Genomic DNA, 23,253 nt, shown 5'->3' with positions numbered 1-23,253 from the left:
GGATGCCAATGTTCACATATTGGACAGAGAGGACAGATGGTTTGAAAGAGGAGCGAAAGAAGCATCTATGTCTACTGTGAGCGACCATCTTTGAACAGAGGCGGTGGTTTACGACACCAACTGTCTGCCATCTATAATCCAGTTTTGAGATCCTTCCCAGATGCCTTAACGCCCACTCACATCCTGGGACATCTGACCTCAGGAAATCACATGATAGGGTGGGGCCAGGTTTCACAATGAGCTCACCCGAAACCCTGGCTGATTGACCCACACCTTGGCTCATGTGATTAGGTAGAGGATCAATAGGGGGTCCATTGTCCGTCTTTGGGGGGGACACTCCCATTGGGCCTAAATCTGGGACTCTCCACCATTTGACCTTAGAACTGAAGAAGCTTAGCCCGTTGGTAAGAACCTTTGGACGGTGTCATGTCACGGGTTGCTGATGATGATGATGATAAAACACTGAGCTTTCCAAAGACCAGTGAAGACCTCAGAGCTCGAGGTAACTGAAGGAAACCGTGACGACTGCTGTGAGGAATGACCTCGGCAGTCATCACCTTTTTACCTCCTAACTACCCTCTAACTGAACAGTTCTCTAAGCCTGTGAAAGAACGCGTGTGCAAACTCCTAAACAGAAATAAGTCAGTTCGAGCTGAAACTCGTATTTCTCATCAAAATGACAACATTACAAAAGAGGCAATTATTGATTCACATGCCGAACATTCAGCGTGAGATATTAAACCCTCAGCTGCATCATTCCCATCATCCACTCATTGACATTCTTGACTTTTGACCTAAAGACATTTTCCCAGCATGATCTAAGCACTGACAGGAAACTTCACTCAGTGCTCTGAGTGATTAACAGGCTGCACAGCAGCAAAGCGTTCATGTGTACAGCTGCCGGGCACTCCAGCAAGAGACGTTAGATTTGACATTTTGGCAGAAAGAGTTGTGATGTGATGCTTCATGAAGCTGTTGCAGTGAGATTATTTATGACTGATGGCATTCATAAGCTGTATGGATAAACATGGTTAACTCAGATTGTTTTAAGTTGATATTTTCAGAACTGGCTCACTGTCATCAGTATTACTGACTTGTAGATATCATGTACTGTCTCTATATCTGTATGTATGAGCTTTAGTTCCAGTCCTCTCAGTGGGTGCGCACAGACTTTAGCCCTGTAATGGTTCCCAGTTACACACAATAACAGGCCCTCCCATTACAGCACTCGGCCACAGGGATGACGTACTGTCCTCTCCGGAGTGCCCGATCCCCGGCTCTGGTTCCGGTCCTCCTCCAAGGGCGTTGACAGATCGGACTTTGATCTCAAACGGTGTGTACGTTCCTGTGTTGTTCACTATGAACGGTGGAGACCTCACACGGCCGGAGTTCCAGTTTACATTTGACCCGTCGGCCTCCCTCCACAGCACCTCGTACTGGAAGTTCTGGCCGTTATGGAAACGCTTGTCTATCTCCTGCAACAGAAAGTAAGAATATGAAGTGCCCGTGGACTGTGCTTTTCATGAAACATATCAGAGGATGTTTACTCGAGCCCACTGCATACACACTGATGTACTCACATCCCACGTGATGATCAGTGTCCCTGGTTCTGAGGAGTTACTGCGCACTCCTGTAGGGTTGGTGGAGGGAGCTAAAAGGGTGAAGGAAAATATCTCAGTTTAATAAACACACTTCAGTCATCCTGTATTGATCTTCTTTATTGATCTCCATGACCATTGATCAACCATGTTTTATATTTCTTTGTGAAACTTTCAGACTGATAATGTAATTAATGGTAAATACATTTTCCGTCCCTCTAATGTCAGCCTGAGGCTCAGCTGTGAGTCAGACTCCATGTTAAAACTTCACAGCAGAAACAAACTTATATCCATGACAACTGTAAGGGTGGACGATGTGTTTATAACTCATCTATTTAAACTGCATTGAGGCCTAAAGTTTACATCATTAGGGGTGTGGCCTCTTTGACTGACAGGTTATTGGAGTCCCTGATCTGGATCTCTGGACCATGTTTGTGCTTTTTCAGTGTTTTGGAGCTTTTTTTTATGTAATTGTGACCAATAATGTGGCTGCTGTGATGTTATTTTACTAACAGACCATCCAAGAAGTCTGAGCTTCAGTTTTGGTGAGTGAAACTGTACGATCTTCTTTGGGTGAAATATACGTAACCAACAGGTGTTAGTGAGGTGCCTCAAGCTAGGTAGTGTTAGCTGATAGCATAGCAGTAAATATGGTGACTTCTTCCTGCAGAAGAACAACACAGTGATGACCATAAACTGCTGTTCCAAAAACCGGTGGGTAATGCCACGCCTCATATTCAGCTCCTGGACACAGTCTATAAAAATCACTGCTAGTAGCAGTTGTAACTCTAACATCACATCTGCTGCTAGCTTATATTGTTGTTTCATTCACTGAAGCCTATTACTTAAGGCTAGAGGCGGGCGGATCGATACCAATGCTGGTACTGGTATCGGATCGATACTATCATGATAGGATCGATTTTTATTTCTATCTTTTAGTTTCAGCATGTAGCCCAGTGAACTGTGTTAAATAAAGTGTATACCTCAAACATGCACCTGTGATGTTCACGGTCACATCTATTTTATTTATGTCCTATAGCAAACATAAATAAAAAAACCTCCCAATTTAAAATACATGAAAAGCTGAAGAGTGTGTTTTGTTGTGTCAACTAATTATTGTGGAAATTAAAAATCACAGTTGAAATCAGAATCTCATAAATCATGCTGCTCTTCCCTACATAAGCTGCCTTTAAGCTTTGGTATCAGTACTGGTATTGGCAGTACTGGCCCTGTATTTATTTGGTATTGGATCTATACCAACATTTGCACAGCACAAGTTGAGGTATTGTTCTTTACCAGCAGGTGGCGTGCTGTGGTGGTCTGAGGGGTTGCTGTGTCTGCTCCTGCCAACCTCATTGATGGCGATGACCCGGAATCGGTAGGTGGAGAATGGATGGAGGGTCAGCTCCACGTGGTTGAAGTCGCCTGGCACTTTCTTCAGTTCCTCCCACGTCCACTTCCTCTCCTCTGTGTGGTACTCCTCCCGAGCCTGTATGATGAACTCTGGAAGGAGTCAGACATGATCCGGTTCATCAGCTGTTTTTCAGCTGTAGGTCGATTTTTCGAATAAATACGTTTTAAATAAAGTAGAATGAGCTAAAGATCAACATGGTTTGTTTCAGGAATGCCTAAGGTGTTCATCCATCCATCCATCTTCTTCTGCTTTATCCGGGGCCGGGTCGCGGGGGAAGCAGCCTAAGCAGAGAAGCTCAGACCTCCCTCTCCCCAGCCACGTCCTTCAGTTTATCCGGGGGAACACCAAGGCGTTCCCAGGTCAGCCGAGAGATATAATCTCTCCAGCGTGTCCTGGGTCTGCCCCAGGGCCTCCTCCGGGTGGGACATGCCCGGAACACCTCACCCAGAAGGCGCCCAGGAGGCATCCTTGTCAGATGCCCGAACCACTTCAGCTGGCTCCTTTTGATGTGGAGGAGCAGCGGCTCTACTCTGAGCGCCTCCTGGATGGCTGAACTTCTCACCCTATCTTTAAGGGAGAGGCCAGCCACCCTTCATGGGAAGCTTATTTCCACTGCTTGGATCCGTGATCTTGTTCTTTCGGTCACTACCCACAGCTCGTGGCCATAAGTGAGGGTAGGGGCGTAGATCGACCGGTAAATTGAGAGCTTCGCTTTAACACTCAGCTCTCTCTTCATCACGACGGACCGGTTCCAGTGCGAGCTGGTGGCCATCACCTGATGAAGCCAACAGAACCACATCATCCGCGAAAAGCAGAGATGAGATTCTGAGGCCACCGAAGTGAAAGCCCTCCGCCACTTGGCTGTGCCTAGAAATCCTGTCCATAAAAATTATGAACAGAATTGGTTACAAAGGGCAGCCCTGGCGGAGCCCATCACCCACCGGGAACGAGTCCAACTTATTGCTGGCAATGCGAACCAAGCTCTTGCAACAGTTGTTGCAGGTTTGAATGGCCCGTAGCAATGGGCCAGACACCCCATACTCCCGCAGCAGCTCCCACAGGACACCCCGAGGTACACAGTCAAATGCCTTCTCCAAGTCCACAAAACACATGTAGACTGGTTGGGCAAACTCCCATGCACCCTCAAGTATCCTTGAGAGGATAAAGATCTGGTCCAGTGTTCCGCGACCAGGACGAAAACCGCATTGTTCCTCCTGCATCTGAGGTTTGACTAGCGGACGAACTCTCCTTTCCAGCACCCTGGCATAGACTTTCCCAGGGAGGCTGAGGAGTGTGATCCCCCTGTAGTTGGAACACACCCTCCGGTCCCCCTTTTTAAAGATGGGGACCACCACCCCGGTCTGCCAGTCCAGGGGTACTGCCCCTGATCTCCATGCAACATTGTAGAGGTGTGTCAACTAGGACAGTCCTACAATGTCCAGAGCCTTCAGGAACTCAGGGCAGACCTCATCCACACCAGGGGCTCTGCCACCAAGGAGTTGTTTAACTGCCTCAGTCAGCTCACCCCTGGAAATTGGCAGGTCATCCCCCTCATCCCCAGACTCTGCTTCCTCCTCGGAAGACGTGTCAGTGGGATTAAGGAGGTCCAGGAAATATTCCTTCCACCGCCCGACAATTTTCTCAGTCAAAGTCAGCAGCGCTCCATGACAGGCACCAACTACCTTGCGGCCGCAGCTCAGTGCAGCAGCTTCGGCAATGGAGATGCTGAACATGGTCCATTCGGTCTCAATGTCCCCAGTCTCCCTCGGAATGCTGTTGAAGCTCTGCCCGAGGTGTGCGTTGAAGATCTCACGGACTGGGGCCTCTGCTAGGTGTTCCCAGCACACCCTCACTACGCATTTAGGTGCACCGGGTCTATCCAGCGTCCTCCCCCGCCACCTGATCCATCTCACCACCAGGTGGTGATCAGTTGACAGCTCAGCCCCTCTCTTCACCCGAGTGTCCAGAACATATGGTCGCAGGTCTGGTGATACGATTACAAAATCGATCATCGACCTGCGGCCTAGAGCGTCCTGGTGGCACGTGCACTTATGGACACTCTTATGTTCAAACGAGGTGTTCGTTATGGCCAAACTGTGATTTGCACAGAAGTCCAATAACAAAACACCGATCGGGTTCAGATCAGGGAGGCCTTTCCTCCCAATCACGCCCATCCAGGTCTCGCTGTCGTTACCCATGTTTTTCATAACTGATGAAGATGAAGTGTGATTGGTGGAGGTTGGTGGTCTGCTGTACTCCTTTTTCAGTCATCTCAGAAAAATCCAGAACATTTCATAAGGTTTAAGAGTCTCAGCAGGAAATGAAAATGTCCTCTTCAGCTGCTTCCACTATCAGCACATGACAACATATGTTTTGTTTGTGTGCGTGTGTGTGTGTGTGTGTGTGTGTGTGTGGTACCTGTGATGGGGCTGTTGTGGGAGAGTCCTGGGCTCCAGCTGAGAGTCACACTGACCCCCTCAGCATTAGACAGAGTCAGACCACTGGGAGGGTCCGGTTTTGCTGAGAGTACAACAGAAAACAATTAGAGCCACAGTCCACACACACACACACACACACACACACACACACACACACACACACACACACACACACACACACACCTATGACAGTGATGGAGCCCTGTGCAATCATGTTGTCCACTTTAGTGATGACCTCACAGGAATACTCTGTGCTGTCATTTAATTGGACGTCTGTCACTTTCAGCGTGTTGTTCTTGAAGAAGGTGTACCTGCACACACACACGAGCACACGTGTAATTCTGTGTAACAACAACACTACAAGTCATTTATTTCTGTACCCTGACAGAGACATGCAGACCTCCAGTTCAGAGCTGAGGAACTCAGATGTTTCTTGGATGGTGACACCTGAGAGCTGCTGTAATGTTCTCTCTCTGTGTTGAGAGTCATGAACATTTATCGACGATGCTGCATTTCAAAGTATGCACTTTTACTACATTTTGGTTGTTTTTCATTCACAGACATAAACTTTTGTGGTATTAATAGCTGTACAAGTATGTTTGGCAACTCATTTCAGGGTCCAGCATCCATCATGCAGTCCATTCAGGTGCTTCCCATAAAGGATCGAGTCTTGTGATCAGACATATCTGACCTGTTCTAAGGTCAATCCTCTGAAGAAGCAGCTGATGAGCTGACTCAGTTATTTATTTTTCCCAAATTAAGATGAAAATGAGTCACTGGGATTATTTAATTATTAGGAAATTTGTGAGTGTGTCATTTTGGGGATCACATAAATAAGTACATTCACCATGAAGGTCTTTAGATTTCTGCTCTCAGAAAGAGAAATTTCCAGCTCGGAAACCAGTCCTCTGTTCTTCCAGAGATTTCTTCCGTTTCCTCCCAAATAAAAGATCTTTAGGTTTTTTTCTTTCTTTTCTTTTTAGGACAGAAGCTGCAATATAAATGTGCTTTGTTTTGCACAGTATGTGTGTGTGTGTGTGTGTTTTTACTTGTCATCTACTGATGTCTCTTCTAGTTTCCGATTCGCTTTCTTCCAGACAACCTGGTAATCCCTCAGCCGAGGATCGGTGTCGACGTCACAGTCCAGGAAAGCGCTCTTTCCCTGGACAACGCGAACAGCCTGGGGGGGCGCCAGTATCTCACTTGGACCTGAAGGAACGCAGGAATCACAGGACCGAGGAATTAGTGACATTTGTTAGTGACTTTTTCTGTAAACGCTTACAACAAAATGTTTGCATCATAAATGGTTCATATCACAGTCACACAGTCACAGGTGCAAGCAGAGATTTTTATAAAGCGCAAATAATTCCAGGCTCCATCAGAGAGGAGCAAGATTTATATGAAGCTTCACTTTTATGTGTGTGACTCACGGAAGACGTCCAGCTTGGCCGTGATGGAGATGTTGGTGTTTTGTACGGAGCAGATGTACTCGCCGCTGTCGTTGTGGCTGACGTCGGACAGCTTGAGGGTCCCGTTGGTCAGGATGGAGACACGAGGATACAGCAGAGGGTCCGACAGCAGAGCACCCGTGTCCTCCCGGTCCCTGCAGGCAACACACACACACACACGCGCACACAAACACACGCACGCGCGCGCACACACACACAAACACACACAAACACACGCACGCACGCACACACACACACACACACACACACACACACACACGCACACAAACACACGCAAACACACGCACGCACGCACACACACACACACACACACGCACACACACACACACACACACACACACACACACAAACACACGCAAACACACGCACGCACGCACACACACACACACACACACACACACACACACACAAACACACACAAACACACGCAAACACACGCACGCACGCACACACACACACACACACACACACACACACAAACACACACAAACACACACACACACACACAGAGCAAAGATATTGATCGTTACATATGCTAATCAGCTCTGTGTCTCCAGAATCATTGCAGACTTATTCTAACATACGATTGCAGAATCAGGTCCCAGGAACTGGATCAATGGAAGTGTGTATCCTCACTGATTAGTGACTTGATAACAAACACAAAGGGATCAATAAATGATGAGAGAGGGGAAGAACATAATGTGAACTGCACAGTGGAAGCCAACACATCACATTTGTTTTCTAATGAAATTCGATATCTTTTTTTTCAAGGATCTCTAGATACCCAGAACAGTATTTCTAAGTTTTGGTGGTTAAATAACAAAAAAACCCTGATAGCTGTAAGTATACATTTGTTTCCAGATGTCAGGAACTGAAAATCTAATCACACGACAGCTGGAGATAAAGGTAAATGCAGACGACTGCTTTCAGTTCTTCAGACTTGAGAAATGGGTGTGGTCAGGTCATCAGAGACATGGTGCATTTTAAACAAAACCACATGAGGGCGCTGTTTCATTCAAAGTAAAGAGCAGGGGATGCCAAACCAACAATGGCTCATTCATGACCAGTGTCTTTTCACTGTTAGCACAACTAGACTGATAACGCTGCTGTATGTGGGATGTGTATAGAAACTGCTGTAATTCTTAGACACTTAATTCACGTCAGCAACCACCAGCTCCAACTCAAACGGTTTGAATTAGTTTGATAGTTTGAATGCGCTCTTTGTTTTTGATCTTATCAATAAATAGGCTTTAATAAACTTTAAAATCACCTTGTAATAAAACCTTATTTCACTGCAATTAAAACGCTAGAATTTCAGGACCACGGACAGCGTACACACTGATCTGCCTGTTTTTAGTTACCTGCACAAATCATCCAGCTGCATGCACTTTGACACACACACACACACACGTGTGTATTTATATCCTTGTGGGGACATCTCATTGACATAATGCTTTCCCTAGCTGCTTACCCAAACCCTAACCATCAAAAATGAATGCCTCTACCTGACCCTAACCATAACCTAACTGTAACCCTGACACTAAAACCACATTTTGAGTCTCAAAAATGCCTTCATACTCGGGCTGTTTGTCCCCACAAGTATAGTAAACTACCAATTTTCAGTCCCCATGAAGATGTTAATACCCGTCCACACACACACAGACTCTACAGTCCTGCACCTGTTAGTTACTTAAGGTAGTTAATGCATGCACACATCCTTATTTACATGCTTTACTGCTTACAGTTAGCAAACTTTGCCTCCTCTGTTAGTAAATGACTAAATGTCAGCTGAAAATCATCTCTTGGCAGATTTTACATTGAAAAAAACTGACGGCAGAAAGCAGCATAACTTTTTATAATCACCTGTAAGACTAACCACACCTCTGAGCACACTAGTTTGAAAGGGCCACCTCTCAAACTAGTGTGCACCCTCCTCTATCAAACCCTTAACTTTAGGATGCCATCTATATGCTGGATTTTCTTCTGGTTTAGTGTAGGGCTGGGTATCATCGCTGATTTCTAGAATCGATTCCATTTCGATTCTCAAGGTCCCAAATCGATTTGATCCTCGATTTGATTCTATTCGATTGATTCAATTCGAATCGGGGAAATTTTGCCTCAGACAGTCAGAAATATTATAATTCTGATCACGCATCAGTACATATCCATATTTTTTGTCTATAAAAAGAAAGTTGACACTGTGAGACTTTATCAAAGGTGTGAGCAGCACAGCAGACGCCTTTGTGTCAAAGTAACTGAGGATAAAACACAGAAAAACATGAAGGAGAATTTCCTGGCCTGAGATTTTATAAAAATATTCTGCAGTAGATCAAAAACGAAAGAAAACCATTAATCAACACGTGAACATTACCTGATGCTGCTGAGGTGAAGCAGAGCAAAGTTACAGAGGTTTGATTACAGACACAGCTGAGAGTTTTGCAATTTTGCATCATTTTAAAGTTTACATTTGTTCAGTGTTGAACAGCAGAAATGAGGCTTTCTTTTCCGAAGTAAGTAAAAGGAAAAAAACAGCGGCCGTCAGGCTGTAAACAACGGTAGACTGGTGCGTAACAAACAAACGAATAATGCAGAAAAAAGATTTTTAGATGGGAAAGTGCAGAGAGAGAGAGAGAGAGAGAGAGAGAGAGCTCTGCATGAAGTGTGATTTTATCCTGGTGGAAGAAAAACAGCAAAACTAAGAGTGAATTTATGCCGATGTTTATGTGAAGCGTAGTTTGGATCTTCTTTTGCTGCTGGTTGAGTAAATATTGTTTGGAGAGAGAAAAACCTGCAGCTTCAGAATCAGCGCGTGAGAGAGGCGACATCTCACTGATTCTGATGCGTCGGCGGGTCGGCGCTTTGTGTTTACGTCTTTGTGCAGGACCCGTGTTCATGCTCTCATTTACTGCTTTAGCTGTTTGGTGGTTGTTGAAAATTTGTGAGGTTTAACCTGAGATTCTGGCGTTTCGGGCAAAATAAATTTATATTTAAAAATCGATTCAGGATTTTAATGACTCGATTTTACGTTATTAAAGCCAGAATCGATTTTAATCGATAAATCGATCATCAAAACCCAGCCCTAGTTTAGTGTTCTCTCCACAGGGCTGGTTAATCCAACTTTCTGATAAAATACTGTCCCCTAGTGGTGAAGGTTAAATTCTGCACAGTGTAGTTAGAGAAATGATTTTCACTGAGGTGAAAAGGTTCAGCAGAGAGAATACAGAGAGGGTATTTTAGTTACACTGATGAGAATCCACACTGTGTGACACTCACCATGTGACGCGGGGTCGTGGCGAGCCAAAAGACTCACAGTGCAGTGCGACGTCTCGGCCCTTGGTGGCGTTGTAGATGAACCCATCAGGGGACAGGATCTGAGGGGGGAGCTCTGAGACAGAGGGAGAGACGCCGTCATTAACCAATCACAGGTGAGACAGAACAAAGAAGGACGTGAACCCGGCGGGAAACATACCGACGACGTTGAGGTAGGTGTTGAGGAGGATGGAGCCGTGGTCGTTTTTGGCTTCACACTGGTACACGGCCGTGTCGCCAACGTTCACGTCTTTCATTATGAGCGTTCCTGCGGTCACCGTGCGCCGAGGTTCTTCATCCACTTCTACAGGGAGGGGGGAAGAGGCGAGGAGGCAATGTAGAGTTTGTCAAACAGAAACAGGCTGAATCTAAAGAACTGTTTAACAGAGAAGCTGAGGTCCACTGAGAGGAGCAGCAGCTGTCACCGGCTGTCACCTCCCTCCCTCTGCTACTTTCTCAGTTTCCCTCCCAGTGTGCTCATATTCCTTCCTTTTCTTCCTTTTATGTGGCGTTTAGGTTCTTTCCTCATTTTAATTTTTCTAAAAGCCCATCTTCATAAGTAACATGTAAACTCTGAATGTGCGAAACATCAAGAAGAAGGTTTGATAGAGAAATGTGGACTCTTTCTTTGTCTCATTTCCATCGTCCGTTCTTTATCTCCTGGTCTTTTGATTCAGTCATTTTCCCTCTTCTTTGTTCTGATGATTTGTTTCCTTACTCTCTGTTTTATTTTATTTTATTTTATCTTCTCACCTCTCTCTCTCTCTTTTGGTGAGTCCATCTAATTCACGTTAAGCTTATGAGGCTCTCTGTCCACAGAAAGTCGACAGCCTGGAGCCAGGAAATGCTCGCTCTGCCCTGCCTTCAAATCTGTGGCTGTGGCCATCAAGCTTTAATAGAATCAACATCGAGTTACCCGAAGGAACGGTTCACTCTGCAAAGTGCTGATCATCAGAGTAATACAAGTCTGTTTGCCCCAATTGTTTAAAGGTAGTTTATCATGTGCACTATATAAGAAATCGATAACTCCTGAGTATCAGTCACACACATCAGGTGCTACAGTTTCTCCCCAAAGAATCACAAACAGGTCCGTCAGAATCTTGCTGTACCTGTTAACAGCTGACCGTTGATCCTCCAGGTGATGCTGGGCCTCGGGATGCCGTCAGCCTGACAGTCCAGTCGGACTGTTTCCCCGGGAGTGTACATCAGGTTCTGAGGCTCCTTCATCCAGTAAGGAGCCGCTGGAAAACGAAGAAAAGCAGCATTTAAACCCTAAAATATAAATCTCAGAGTCAGAACTTGTCTGTTGAACATTTGGCTCTAACTCTGAACAGGCTTCAGGACCTGTTGATGTTAATTAGTGAAGTGCTCCTTTGAAGTTGTGAACATGTATACACGTTCTTTAGTAAAGACTCCTCACAATCATCTCAGACAGAGGAGCTCAAACGCGTTAGAGTTCAAACTAACACAGAGATCACGTCCTCACGGTCAGCAGAGCATCGTGATCGTCTGTGCGCTCGGCTCAGCGGCCTACCTTCCACAGTGACCGTGAAGGAGCGCGTGATGAAGCCGTGGGTGTTGGAGGCTTTGCATTCGTACTCGCCGTCGTCATCCAGGGTGATGTTGTCGAAGTGGAGCCAGCGGTCAAAGTTAATAACTTGGCCGGTTGTGTCTGCCAGGACACCATCCTTTTTCTTCCATTCCACCCTAGGTGTGGGTCTGCAGAGACGGACATGGAAGAACAGAAGGATGTGACTGTGAGAGAGAACCGATCATGGAAGTGAGGTAGGTGATGAACAGAAGATCGATCACAGGAGGAAATTAGAGCTGAATGCATGCAGATGATCTTGGTAATGATGTAACATCCTTTTTCATCATTAAGTCAAAATTATAGTGAGAGTCCATTTGTTGCCATAGACAGGAAGCAGGATCATTAGAATGAAACTGGACAGATCAAATGATTTCATATGAAGAAAAAGGAGCAAGGCTGCATGAGAAAATATGAAACAGTAACTGGGTCCTGAGTGTGGTTGTTGTTGTTGTTGTTGCTGCTGTTGTTGTTGTGTGTGGCTGTAGCAGAAAAGCCACAGCTGAGTGTTGTGAGAGCAGCAACTGGGAATAAAGTGTGTTGAAAGAGTGAACCAGGTGGGTCAGTCATTCTTATGCCACAAGGATCATAAACATGAACATGAACTGAAGGTGGAAGTACACAGACACACACACACACACACACACAGACACACACACACACTGAGATGCTTACAGGCCTCTGGGTAAACATTCCAGGGTGACGCTGTTCCCCTTGAGGGCTGATATTTGGGAGTGGTTCCTGTGATGGAAGAACTCGGGTTTTCCTCCATGAGCCACGCTGTTACCTGGAGGATGTGAAGACAGAAATCAGGACACAGAAACTGTGAAGCTTGATCATCACGGTCATGCTGATTATTGCAACAATAAATGATGAAATGAAGACAGCCTACAGGGCAGGACTGATTAGTCGACTGTGATCTAGTTACTGAGCATATACGCGTCATCATAGCAATACTCAGTGGAACAAACACTGGTGTCTCAGTTGTGTTACAGTGTAGCCTGCATGACATAATTAACAATAGAGCGTCAACACTGCAGGACAGCTTTACGCGTCCTCACTGTTCTGGCTGATGTTACCTCACACAGAGAGCGTGATCATGGTCCGCACACACACAGGACAGCGTGATGCTCTGACTCACTTTTCTGATTTTTCTTATCTCTATATTTAACACTTTGTGTGCATTGTGCGTTGTGTGTGCGCTCACTCGGCTTGACAGAGAGGGAGACAGCAGTGGCAGGTAGAATAGTCCTGGCCTCTCTGTACTGGGCGTGGCAGATGTAGTCCTCTTTGCTGTCACTCTTCATGAGGTTCGCGAAGTACAGCTTCCCGTCCAGGCCGATCGTCACTCTCTCACTCCGAGTAATGTGCATCAAATCTGAGCCGGGACGGGGACAGTTTAATGTAGGTGGGAAATAAAGTTCAAAGCATGGAAACTGCAGTGGAAGGTGAAAATGTTTTTCATGTCAGTGTAAAATGAAATTGGTTAGTTTGCTCTTAAAATGCACAACAAGCACCTCGCTTTATTGCACCGCAGCCTCAATAAGCTGATAACTTAAAAGGCAGAGAAGGTCAGTCATAGAAAAACGGAGGCAGAGTGGACATAAAGAGTCTGTGTGTCACAGAGGCTGGCAGCGGATGAACGGGACAGGAAACAGATCGGCACACTCACTTATGTTCATCCAGTGGATGCTGGGAGGAGGCGAGCTTTTTGGAGGGTTGCAGGACAGGACCATACTCTGTCCCACGAGTCCTTGCTCACGCTCGACTTGTTGTTTCATGAGAACTGGCTGAGCTGAAACACAAAGCAGCAGAATACAAGTTAATACTTGTGCAGGTAACAATGAAGAAACAATGACAATAGTGACGCAAAATAAAAAAATACAAAGAAGGAAGAAGATACACTTCTGTGAAGTGTCTGTGAAGATACACTCCACAGCTGTTGTAACACAGTGGATTGGAGGAAATCTGCAGGATAATAGACTTTAAATGCCCAAATTATATAAAAACAATGCCAGGGTTCATTTGTAATTAAGAGGACCTGAAACAATAGCTGCATATTTACATCATGTGGACACAGAGTGACACTTGAATCTCATATTTCCTGCACAGCTTCTCAGGTTTCATCAGCCAGTTACTTATTTTGCTCTGAAACATTGTTTAAAAGTTTTATTTGCTAAAAGCAGCTTTCTGATGGTGCTTTGGGTAAATAAAAATACCTCGATCACATGCTGCCTGTCTAAACTGACATTTAGTCATCAAAACCTTAAGAAACGCTGGCTGAGCTGATTGTAAACATTGAAGTTTCCCAAATTAATTGAGAACAATGGTTCTCTGGAAGTCACACAGCAATGTTCAATCACAGAAAAAACAGTGTCGATAAACTTGGAAACTGTGAGGAAGAAAAACAACAAATTATGGAAGTAAATCTCACAACAAAGCAGAGGAAATACAATCTGAAAGCACTGAACTGCAATCAAAACCAGAATTCAAAACCACGGCGGAGGTGAGATCCCGGGCAGAAAGAGCCAATACAGTATAACATTTCATCTGGAGAGATTTTAGTGAGTCTGTGTGCACGCTGACCGCAGCCATCGGCTTCATCCTCCACACCAACCGTACATCCTCCCTACTGAGTGACGTCACAGCGCTGTCTCCGGGAAATGGTTGCCGTGGCAACTTGAGATGAGCGAGCAGAACAGGTGGCCCCGATCAACCTCACTGACTCACTGATGTGTGTGTGTGTGTGTGTGTGTGTGATTTTATATGATCGTGTGACATCTGTGCATCAGCAGGTGTGAACCTCAGAGCACACTGACTACCTTTGTGTGCATACAGTAAGTTTGTGACTCACGCTCTACGTTGACTTTGACGGTTTGTGTCATGGCGGTCCCCAGACTGTTGGAGGCGTAGCAGCGGTATTCACCCTCTAACATATCCAGGGAAGAATTGTCGCCTCTCAGCGTTCCGGATCCTTCAGTCTCTGATCCGAACAACTCGCCATCTTTCAGCCAACGGAATCTATGAACACAGAGGGGAGAATGGCTGTCAGCACATCAACAGTTTACAAAGTCACAGAAACAAACCTTAAATTACACAATAAAGAAACAGACAGTTGCTTCTATTTATTTGTGAGCTATTTTGAAGGATCTACATTTTCATTATAAACCAGCGAGTCTTTATCTTTGGATCAAAGCCTGAAACAGGTTCATGTAAAATTTTGATCTTTTTGATTGAGGGCCTGAAATACAGAAATACATAAATATGAGGAAGTGTAACATTTACAGCTGTTATTATTACTTTTAACAGTCTGTCCCCGGGAGAAGCAGGGAGTGGAGAGAGGGACGAGCTCCGGGAGGGAAACAGCTGAGAGATAATTTTGTTTTTGTTTTATTATGAGGACATTTATTGCCATGTCAGCACACACAGGTGTACGTACGTGGGTGTCGGGTTCCCGGTGGCCTCACAGGCCAGATTGAAGTCTTCTAGAGAAAACACTGTGTGTGATTTTGGCATCTCTGTCAGCACTGGAGGCTGAAATACTGAAGACACACACACACACACACACACACACACACACACACAGTAATGAAATTTGCAGAGTACAGGCAGGTAAAGTAGGGCGTACAGATAGAGACACATCTAGAAGGATTGACTGAAGCTCATTCATCATTCTTAGTTCTGGCAGGTCCTCTAAAACCATCGTGGTTAACAGGAGCCACGATGGAGAGGGGAGACACTGGACATCAGGCTGTCAGGCTGGGCGAGTCCCCTCACCCACATCAGCTCCAGAAGCCTGCATTATGTCCTGGGTAAGTCTCATAAGATCAGGGATTAAGACTTTTTAGTCCGAGAGCTGAAATCAACTTCCTGTGTAGGGTTTGTTTGCCTATTTGTCTACAACTGCTTGAAGTTTGCTCGCATGGATAAATAGTTAATATCAACTCTAATTCTATGACCATCATATAATGGAGTGAAGTGGGTGGTTAAAACTGTTTCAAAAATAAAAAAAGATAAACATCCTATAATAACAGCAAAAATTAAAAACTACAGTTTTTAATGGAATAGTCTGACATTCTGTGACATTGTATATTTAAATAAAATATTTTGTAGATAAACGAGTCTCAGGTCAGCTGATAAGTAGCTTCTGATCGTCCCTAGAAGCAGGCTAAAACACAGAGGAGACCTTTGTGATTGCTGCGCCCAAACTTTCTTCAAATTAGGATCCCTCCAACACTCGACAGCTTCAAACCCGTCTGACAACACACTGTTACTCACCAGCTTTAAGTTATGACTGAGTTTTTGTCTTGTTCTTTGTGTGTGTTTGCTTTTTTTTTTTTTTACCATGTACAACACTTTGGTCAACCTGTGCTGTTTTCAAATGTGCTTGTGGAGAATGTTCCTGAACATACTGAAAGAAAAGAGTTCAGTTTGTGCTGAAAAATAAAGCTGCTCATGACAAACATTTACTCAGGTTCGTTGGAGCTGTGCAAACTCTGTCATGTTCATTTCTATGTATGTTTGCACATTTCATTAAATTGCTGCACCGAATCCAAGAAATACAGAGAAATGAAAAGTGGTCCAAGACTTTTGCACAGAAATACAATGAAATGACTAATGTGGGCAGTTTCAGCCCTCCAAATATCTGTACATCTGTTTCAGAAAAATACTCAAAATAACATTAAATCAGTTTTAAATGAGCTAATATAGAGGACATGATCTCTTCCTTAGTGTCGGTGTGGAGTGATGCAGGGGGAGAGATGTTCTGCTTTGACAAATTTAACAAGTCAAAAAACAGGAAAAGTGCAGGTGAGCAGGTGCGAGACACAGTCAGCAGCCATAAAAACAGACGTCCGGAGCAGGTTTCTACCAATGAAGCACCGCTCACGTCAGAGCTGCAGACACGACACGCATTTCTTCATTACAGCGACAAAGAAAATCACTTACTGTTGTCTTTTGTATCTGTGTCCACAGGAAGCAGTGAAAGGAGAGCAGAAAGGAAACAGACACGTTTACAGACTGAACAAACACATGCTGGCACATTCTTCATGCTGTTCCCCGAGCGGGACAAGATCTGCTCATTAACATGATTTTTATTAACAGTGACAACATCTGAGGGATTTTATCTTCCTTCTTGGTTTTCTGACTCAGACACACTGGCGTCTCAGGTCACTTTACATCCATCTCCTTATTTTTTCTTCCCCGTGTCTCCTTTTCCTCCCCCTCCCCCTCCCTCCCCTCTCTCCACCTCCCCCATCGTTCTCCTCCTCCTCCTATCCTTCTCTTCTTCCTCTCCTGCCACACCCAGAAAGAAGGTCGTTTACCGAAGGTCAGACTGAACCTGATTCCTCCTCTGACTCCCGCTTCCCCTCCTCTCCTCTAGGAGTGTGGATAAGCCTGCTGACCTTTGACCTTTACCTCCAGGACCAGAGATTATTCTAACCTGATTGTTTGGATTTATATTTGTGCTTAGATGTGTTTGAAAGTTCCATATCTGACAGGAATAAACACAGCACCAGAGAAAATGAAGAGCTTTACTGAACTTTACTGTGCAGGAACCAAAGGATCCACCTTTAAATGGCCCCCTATCAGCACACGTCACGTTTCTGGTCAGTTCCATCAAAGGTTTTTCCTCAGATGCCTGAAAGGCGAACAGCTTTTTGTTGGAGTCTGAGGTCTGTGGTGAAGTCGCAGTGGTCAGAATGAGCTTTGGTCCAGAGGTGCTCGAGGAGACAACCCTGAAGTGCAGATCGTATGGGGAGGGGTTGATTTTCACAGGATACTGTGGGGTCTTTAGAGTCTAAAGTGTCTTGAAGTAACTGTTCTTGTGAGTTGGAGCGACATAAATAACCTGAACTGACCTGACGTCTCTGCGAACATTTCAACAAAACGCATCAAATGTTGAACGTTACATCTTGACAAAGGCTAAAGAAAAAAGAAATCTATAGTTCCGGTTCTTCTCCACAGCGCTGCATCAGAGGCTCGTGGGTAGTTTAGACTCCTCCCCTGATGCCTATGAAATAATTAAAATTGGTGGCTACAGCAGATATCTACTGACCTGATACTTAATTTCAAAGAGTAATGATATGATTAGAGAAGCCAAATGTGGAAATACTCCCTCCCTCATACTTCCCAGCCCTGTTAATTCCGAGGAAATGGTTTGGAAATATTTACTGGAAATGAAAAAACAAACACTTTCCAGTGTTTCCAGTGTGTGATGTGTGCAGTGGAGGAGGGAGTACTCACAGCTTTCGGGGATGTGGATGGCTCCCTGAGCAAACGGAGGCGTGGAGGAGAGGAAGGACAGAGGGAGCAGGAGGAGGAGGACCAGCGGGAGGGCGGGGGAGCACATCCCCCTACAGCCCATCCACCGACTCTGTGACACACACATCTTTCAATGTCCCATCAAAAGTGATGCAAGACACCCACACACTCATCAACACATAAAGAAACACACACACACACCCACGCACACCAAGGCAGACACACACTCCAGGGACCGCCCGGAGCTGAGGGAGAGCTGAGAGGAGTAAACAGCAGTAAGTTGGTGGGTGTGTTTGTTTCCTTTACAGTCCAACTGTGAGTGAGGCTCGCTCCTCGCTCCGTCAGCTCCACAAACGCTTCTTCAGGAGCTGCCTGTGGGGGGAGGGGGGGGGTGACCCCGAGAACAAAGAGGGATAAGAGGGGAGGAGAAGAGGAGGGGAGGAGGGGAGGGGAAAGAAGCAAAGACATGGTTAATTTGACCAAACATAAATCAACAGAAGAAGACAAATATTAATGTATTCCAGAGGGGGGAAAGTTTGACCTTAAAAACATCACGATGAATCCACGGCACATCTGTGACGTTGATAATAAATTCTAAGATTTAAATTCACTTTGGGTTTGAATTTAGTACAGAATCCACAAAAATCTGAGATAAAGAACAGACAATCGGCCGGGTCATCTCGATAAAGTCAAGATCAGATCAAAGCAGCAGGAAGCAGCTTCTCCACTAATGACATTACAAAGAGAGATTGAGTGTGTGTGTGTGTTTCTGCCACACTCGCCGCATTTCCATTCATCTCAACATCTCCTCCTTTGTCCCTGCCTGGTGACTGAACACTGACCCGTGACAGCAGGAGTGTCGGGGGGTGAAAGCAGACACAGATGGATCAGGCTTTCTCCCTTTTGTTTCATCATCTTAGTGCTGCCTCGACATGAGGCCAAAAAAAAGAACCCTCAGCGCTCCGAGTTTGGCCACATTCTTGTTTGTACTTGAAGTTGGGGATTACGCTCTCCTCCTCTGTGAGCTGATCAGCTGAAACTAACAGCCATTCTAAAAATAGCCGATTGTGCCACTTCAAAGCCATGAAATCAGGCTGCGGCTCCATGTATGGGAATACTTTGATCAAGCAAAAAATGAAAGAAACTGAGGGAGATCCCGCGAATGAACCAAACATCTGTGACAGGTTTTCATCCTAAAGCCCAAAACAGTGTTTCCTCCACTCCAAACCATTCATGCCTCCAACAAAATTACCTGTAAATGCTCCTGATTTATTTGGTATCATGTGAGCTCCAGTGAAACAGAAGCTCATTATGCAGTTTTTGCATTTGCATGAATAAGTTTGTTTGTCTGCTAACAAGGACAAATCCCAAACAAGCATTTTGTAAAGCTTCGTAAGGCTTTCACCACCGGGGGCAGCATTTTATCTTTGGGTATGTTTTTATATTTGTTCAGGAGGCTCTGCCTTTAACCAGGATTATTAATGCAAATAGGTTCTTACAACTTTCCTGATTCAATTTAACACTGAAGTACAGCCTGCACCTAACTTGACTTAATATCCCTTTGACACAGTACAGGGATGCGTTGAATATAAAGTCAGTTGCCTCTTTAGACTCTTTTCACAACTTTATGTAATTTTTTAAAAGACAGGAAGTTAGAAAAAAATAACTGTAAATAACAACCTGGAGTCATAAGAAGACAGTAAGATTGTCCAAGAGTTCATGTCACTCCAACGCGCAGATGAAATGTCATTTTCACCAGAGCTGAGAGGACGCATCGCTCATGGAAGATGAATACAAAGAATCTAATATAGAGCCAGTGTTGCTGTCAGTGTCTAATTGCACTGATGGATGACATATTGCAGATGAACAGTGCCCTGGGTCTGGATGATTCTCCTCCCTCATTCACTCCCTCAGTGGACAATTATGGAAATACAAGTTTTTATATACTGACTTTTTGCCTGGTGTGATGCTGCAGCAGCTTAAAGATGCTCCGACTGTACCGACTCCACGCTGACACACCGGAGTGAGGATACTAACAGACAGGGAGGGCAGAGGAGGTTACAGGAGGTGTCATAACTTATCAATCTGTGAGTGTAACCACCAGCAGTCCTCCGCCAAGGCCCGTCTCTGAGGCTTCTCTTAAAGCACACACATGGGGTGAGGGGCGAGGAGTGACAGCTGGCTAATGTAGACCCCCTCCAACATCTCATAATTACACAACCTGTCCCCAGCACACACACAAACACACACACACTGTCTCTTTGTGAGGATCCGGGTCTTTCTGAGCGTCTCCACGAACACAGAGAGGACACAGAGGACCCCCGTTCAGTTCCTATGACTGTCAGAGTCTTTTTCTTCTAGTTTTTCATTGTTATCACTCATGATTACACACACACACTCACATCTGCCCTGCGTCACGGTCACTTAAACACACACACACACACAAACACACACCTGCTCCCGCCTGTCGGGCTGCTGCTGTTACCTGCCGGGCGTATTTTCAAAATACATGAGCCAAATGGCACAGTGGGACAGAAGGTGTGTGAGAGCCTGTGTGTGTGTGTGTGTGTGTGTGTGTGTGTGTGTGCGTGTGTGTGTGTGTGTGTGTGCGTGTGTGTGTTTGTCATTTTGCCACTGATGGGGGGTGGGGGGGGGTTCTAATGATGTAACGAGCTCAGACAGAAAAATGAAACAGACGTAATAAATGACGGGTGAAGAAAACATCCCAGCATGCTCCACTTCCTTTAATAACAGCAGCCTCGTCCTCTGCATGGAGATTTTAAAAAAACAGAAATCGATGATCATCCACAGAGACTTTCTTCATTTAAATATTCATGGAGCTCCTGCTGGCACTGAGTTAAGGGGGCGGGGGCGGAGCTCGTTAATGAATCAAGTCTTAATCTAAAGGCGCCTGATGGAGGGTCGCCTCCTTCACACACTCTGAGTCTTTATTGAGGCTGCAGCTTAGAGCTGCTTGACCTCTGCTGACAGGAAGCTCGTTGAGTTGCTGTTGCCGGTGCACAATGACATTAAACGCACCGTGTTGTTCGCCTCTCACCGATTCTTTGTTATCCTGGAAATTTGACACATTATGACCACTTGAATTAAATCAGACGTTCAGCCGTGAGAGCACAGGAAGTCCATTTAGGATTTAGAGAGGACGGATGAGGAGGAAGAGTTTCAGATCTGATTAGTGCTGCAAGTTTTGGCGCCCTGCGTGTTCACGGCGCAGTCTTAGATTTAAGAAAACACAACATACCACACATTTTATCACAACTGTATATCAGCTGCAGACATGAATGTATCAGGCAGGAGGGGAGTTTGCAGGTTTTATGGTGATAAAGCAAAAGTTAAGCTCCAAAAATTTAATTATTTGCTGTTTTTTCCACAGAAAACTAAAAGTGTTAAAGTTTTCTTCTGACGTGGAGCTCTCACAAACTGGGATGGACATTTTCTTTGATTTAAGAGAAGTTTATTAGTTGCAGTGTTGGGAAATTCACATTGTTACAGCAGCAACGCGGACACAGCAGGAATAAACAAATAGAAAGCTTCTGGTCTCTGTATATTCTTCCTATAGTCATATCTTACATATGTTACAGAGATTACCCAGACCCCAGTCTGAGTGTTGGGTTGTCAGCTGAGTGCTCACTCTCAAGAATAAAAATGTTTAATGACTGAAAGCCCAAACAGGACATTTTAATAGCTGCTGTTAATCTCGCAGACCGCAGTACAGAGGCAGTTCATGCCCTGTGGGCAGCCATGTTTCCGTTCTGTGCCGGTTAATATTAAACATACTGTACCAATTTCCTCTCTGCGGCCCCCCTCGGCTTCTTCAGGGTCCTGAGCCATCCCAGAGAACCTGAAGGGCTTCAAAAGGCAGAGGCAGGTGGACCCGCCCGTCCACAGGGAAGCCTGAGGGGAGGAGGGGAGACAGGGCGGGTGCAGGTGGAGCAGTCTGTGGGGGAGGTGGGAGGGGATCGGAGAGTCAAAGGGAGGCGATGCAGGTGGACGGATGGAGAGCGACAGAGCGAGAAATTAATTCATTGATAGATTCCGATCTGGAGGAAAGAACAGGGACGTGTGGATGGAGAGATTAAGCAAATGCTGGGAGGAGAGGGAGGGTACTTCCCTTTTAGTCTGCACGAAACACACACACACACACACACACACACACACACACACACACACGCACACACACACACACACACACACAGGTATAATACGGAGATGAGGAAAGAAAGAGCTATTCCCATGTTGTCCCTCCTGTTCGCCCGCATGACCTAAATTCACCCTAAATTCATTATTCATTACACATCTCACATTTACTACTCCATCCACACACACACACACACACACACACACACACACACACACACACACACACACACACACACACACACACACACTCACAGACCACAGAGCAGGCAGTCTATAGGTGAACTCTGCTAAGTGTGTGCGACAGTCTGCAGATCGAGCTGCTGATGTCCTTCACATCAGTCTCATGAATATGTGATGAAGTGTCATTTTAATGAAGCACCACTGAGTTAAACGTGCTGCTGTCTCTGTGTGAATAGCAGGGGGGATAATATGTATCAGAAATCCTTTCTCCGAGAAATGACATTTATATACTGTTCATGTGCAAAAGCAAATATGTTTTTAATGAAGCATAATGCCACCCGGATTACAAAGACAGCTGTTAATGAACAAATCTGCCTCGCAGAAAATGTTATCTTGTAGAGGTGAGGTAAGGATTAGAGCAGGGCGATATGACCAAAAATATTTATCACGATATACATTTGAAAATTTTTCTTTATTAGTGCAAAAAAAAAAAAAAATCAATGTATTTTCACTTAAACAAGCAGCTGTTTTTTATGTACATTAAAGTTATATAAAAATGTAACAGTGCAAATGCAAATTCCTCGCTGACAGTTTAACCAAAAGGCATTTCCAGTGGAAACTGGCCGACATATCCTCAGCATAACTATGTATAATATCCACAAAACTTAAAAAGAGGTTAAACACACACAATACGGTAATATTATGTTGAAGCACAGTACGTATCACTCCGCGAGGCTCCGCCTACGATAGCCGTAATGCTCCCACAATCCATCAAGCGGTGCGGCTTCGTAGCTTAGCAAAGTCGTACTGAAACATTTGACATATTTTTGAGCGC

General features: G+C 45.1%; 1 protein-coding gene across 3 annotated transcripts in view; it reads right to left on the bottom strand.

The window, feature by feature from the left end:
- LOC146365053 (neural cell adhesion molecule L1.1-like) overlaps window positions 1–23,253 on the bottom strand; it is a 47,821-nt gene that overhangs the window by 11,294 nt on the left and 13,274 nt on the right. For 2 of the 3 annotated variants that reach the window (XM_084917984.1, XM_084917983.1), the window contains exons 2-19: window positions 18,063–18,452; window positions 16,764–16,778; window positions 15,256–15,358; window positions 14,671–14,837; window positions 13,489–13,611; window positions 13,024–13,194; window positions 12,492–12,603; window positions 11,763–11,947; window positions 11,338–11,469; window positions 10,389–10,532; window positions 10,193–10,304; window positions 6,881–7,053; window positions 6,500–6,659; window positions 5,634–5,761; window positions 5,431–5,532; window positions 2,895–3,101; window positions 1,581–1,651; window positions 1,250–1,475 (exon numbers count right to left, since the gene is read on the bottom strand). In XM_084917984.1, the coding sequence (XP_084774110.1) occupies window positions 1,250–1,475; window positions 1,581–1,651; window positions 2,895–3,101; window positions 5,431–5,532; window positions 5,634–5,761; window positions 6,500–6,659; window positions 6,881–7,053; window positions 10,193–10,304; window positions 10,389–10,532; window positions 11,338–11,469; window positions 11,763–11,947; window positions 12,492–12,603; window positions 13,024–13,194; window positions 13,489–13,611; window positions 14,671–14,837; window positions 15,256–15,358; window positions 16,764–16,778; window positions 18,063–18,207 (2,476 nt within the window). In that variant the 5' untranslated portion in view covers window positions 18,208–18,452. The remainder of the gene's footprint in view (window positions 1–1,249; window positions 1,476–1,580; window positions 1,652–2,894; window positions 3,102–5,430; window positions 5,533–5,633; window positions 5,762–6,499; window positions 6,660–6,880; window positions 7,054–10,192; window positions 10,305–10,388; window positions 10,533–11,337; window positions 11,470–11,762; window positions 11,948–12,491; window positions 12,604–13,023; window positions 13,195–13,488; window positions 13,612–14,670; window positions 14,838–15,255; window positions 15,359–16,763; window positions 16,779–18,062; window positions 18,453–23,253) is intronic. The other variant, XM_084917985.1, reaches the window with a different exon arrangement.

Source organism: Perissodus microlepis, chromosome 20 (assembly GCF_051167445.1).
Source record: "Perissodus microlepis isolate ML-2025 ecotype Zambia chromosome 20, ASM5116744v1, whole genome shotgun sequence".
Lineage (NCBI taxonomy): Eukaryota > Metazoa > Chordata > Actinopteri > Cichliformes > Cichlidae > Perissodus > Perissodus microlepis.
The sequence above is the reverse complement of the archived record's forward strand: the minus strand, read 5'-3'. Positions and strand labels throughout refer to the sequence as shown.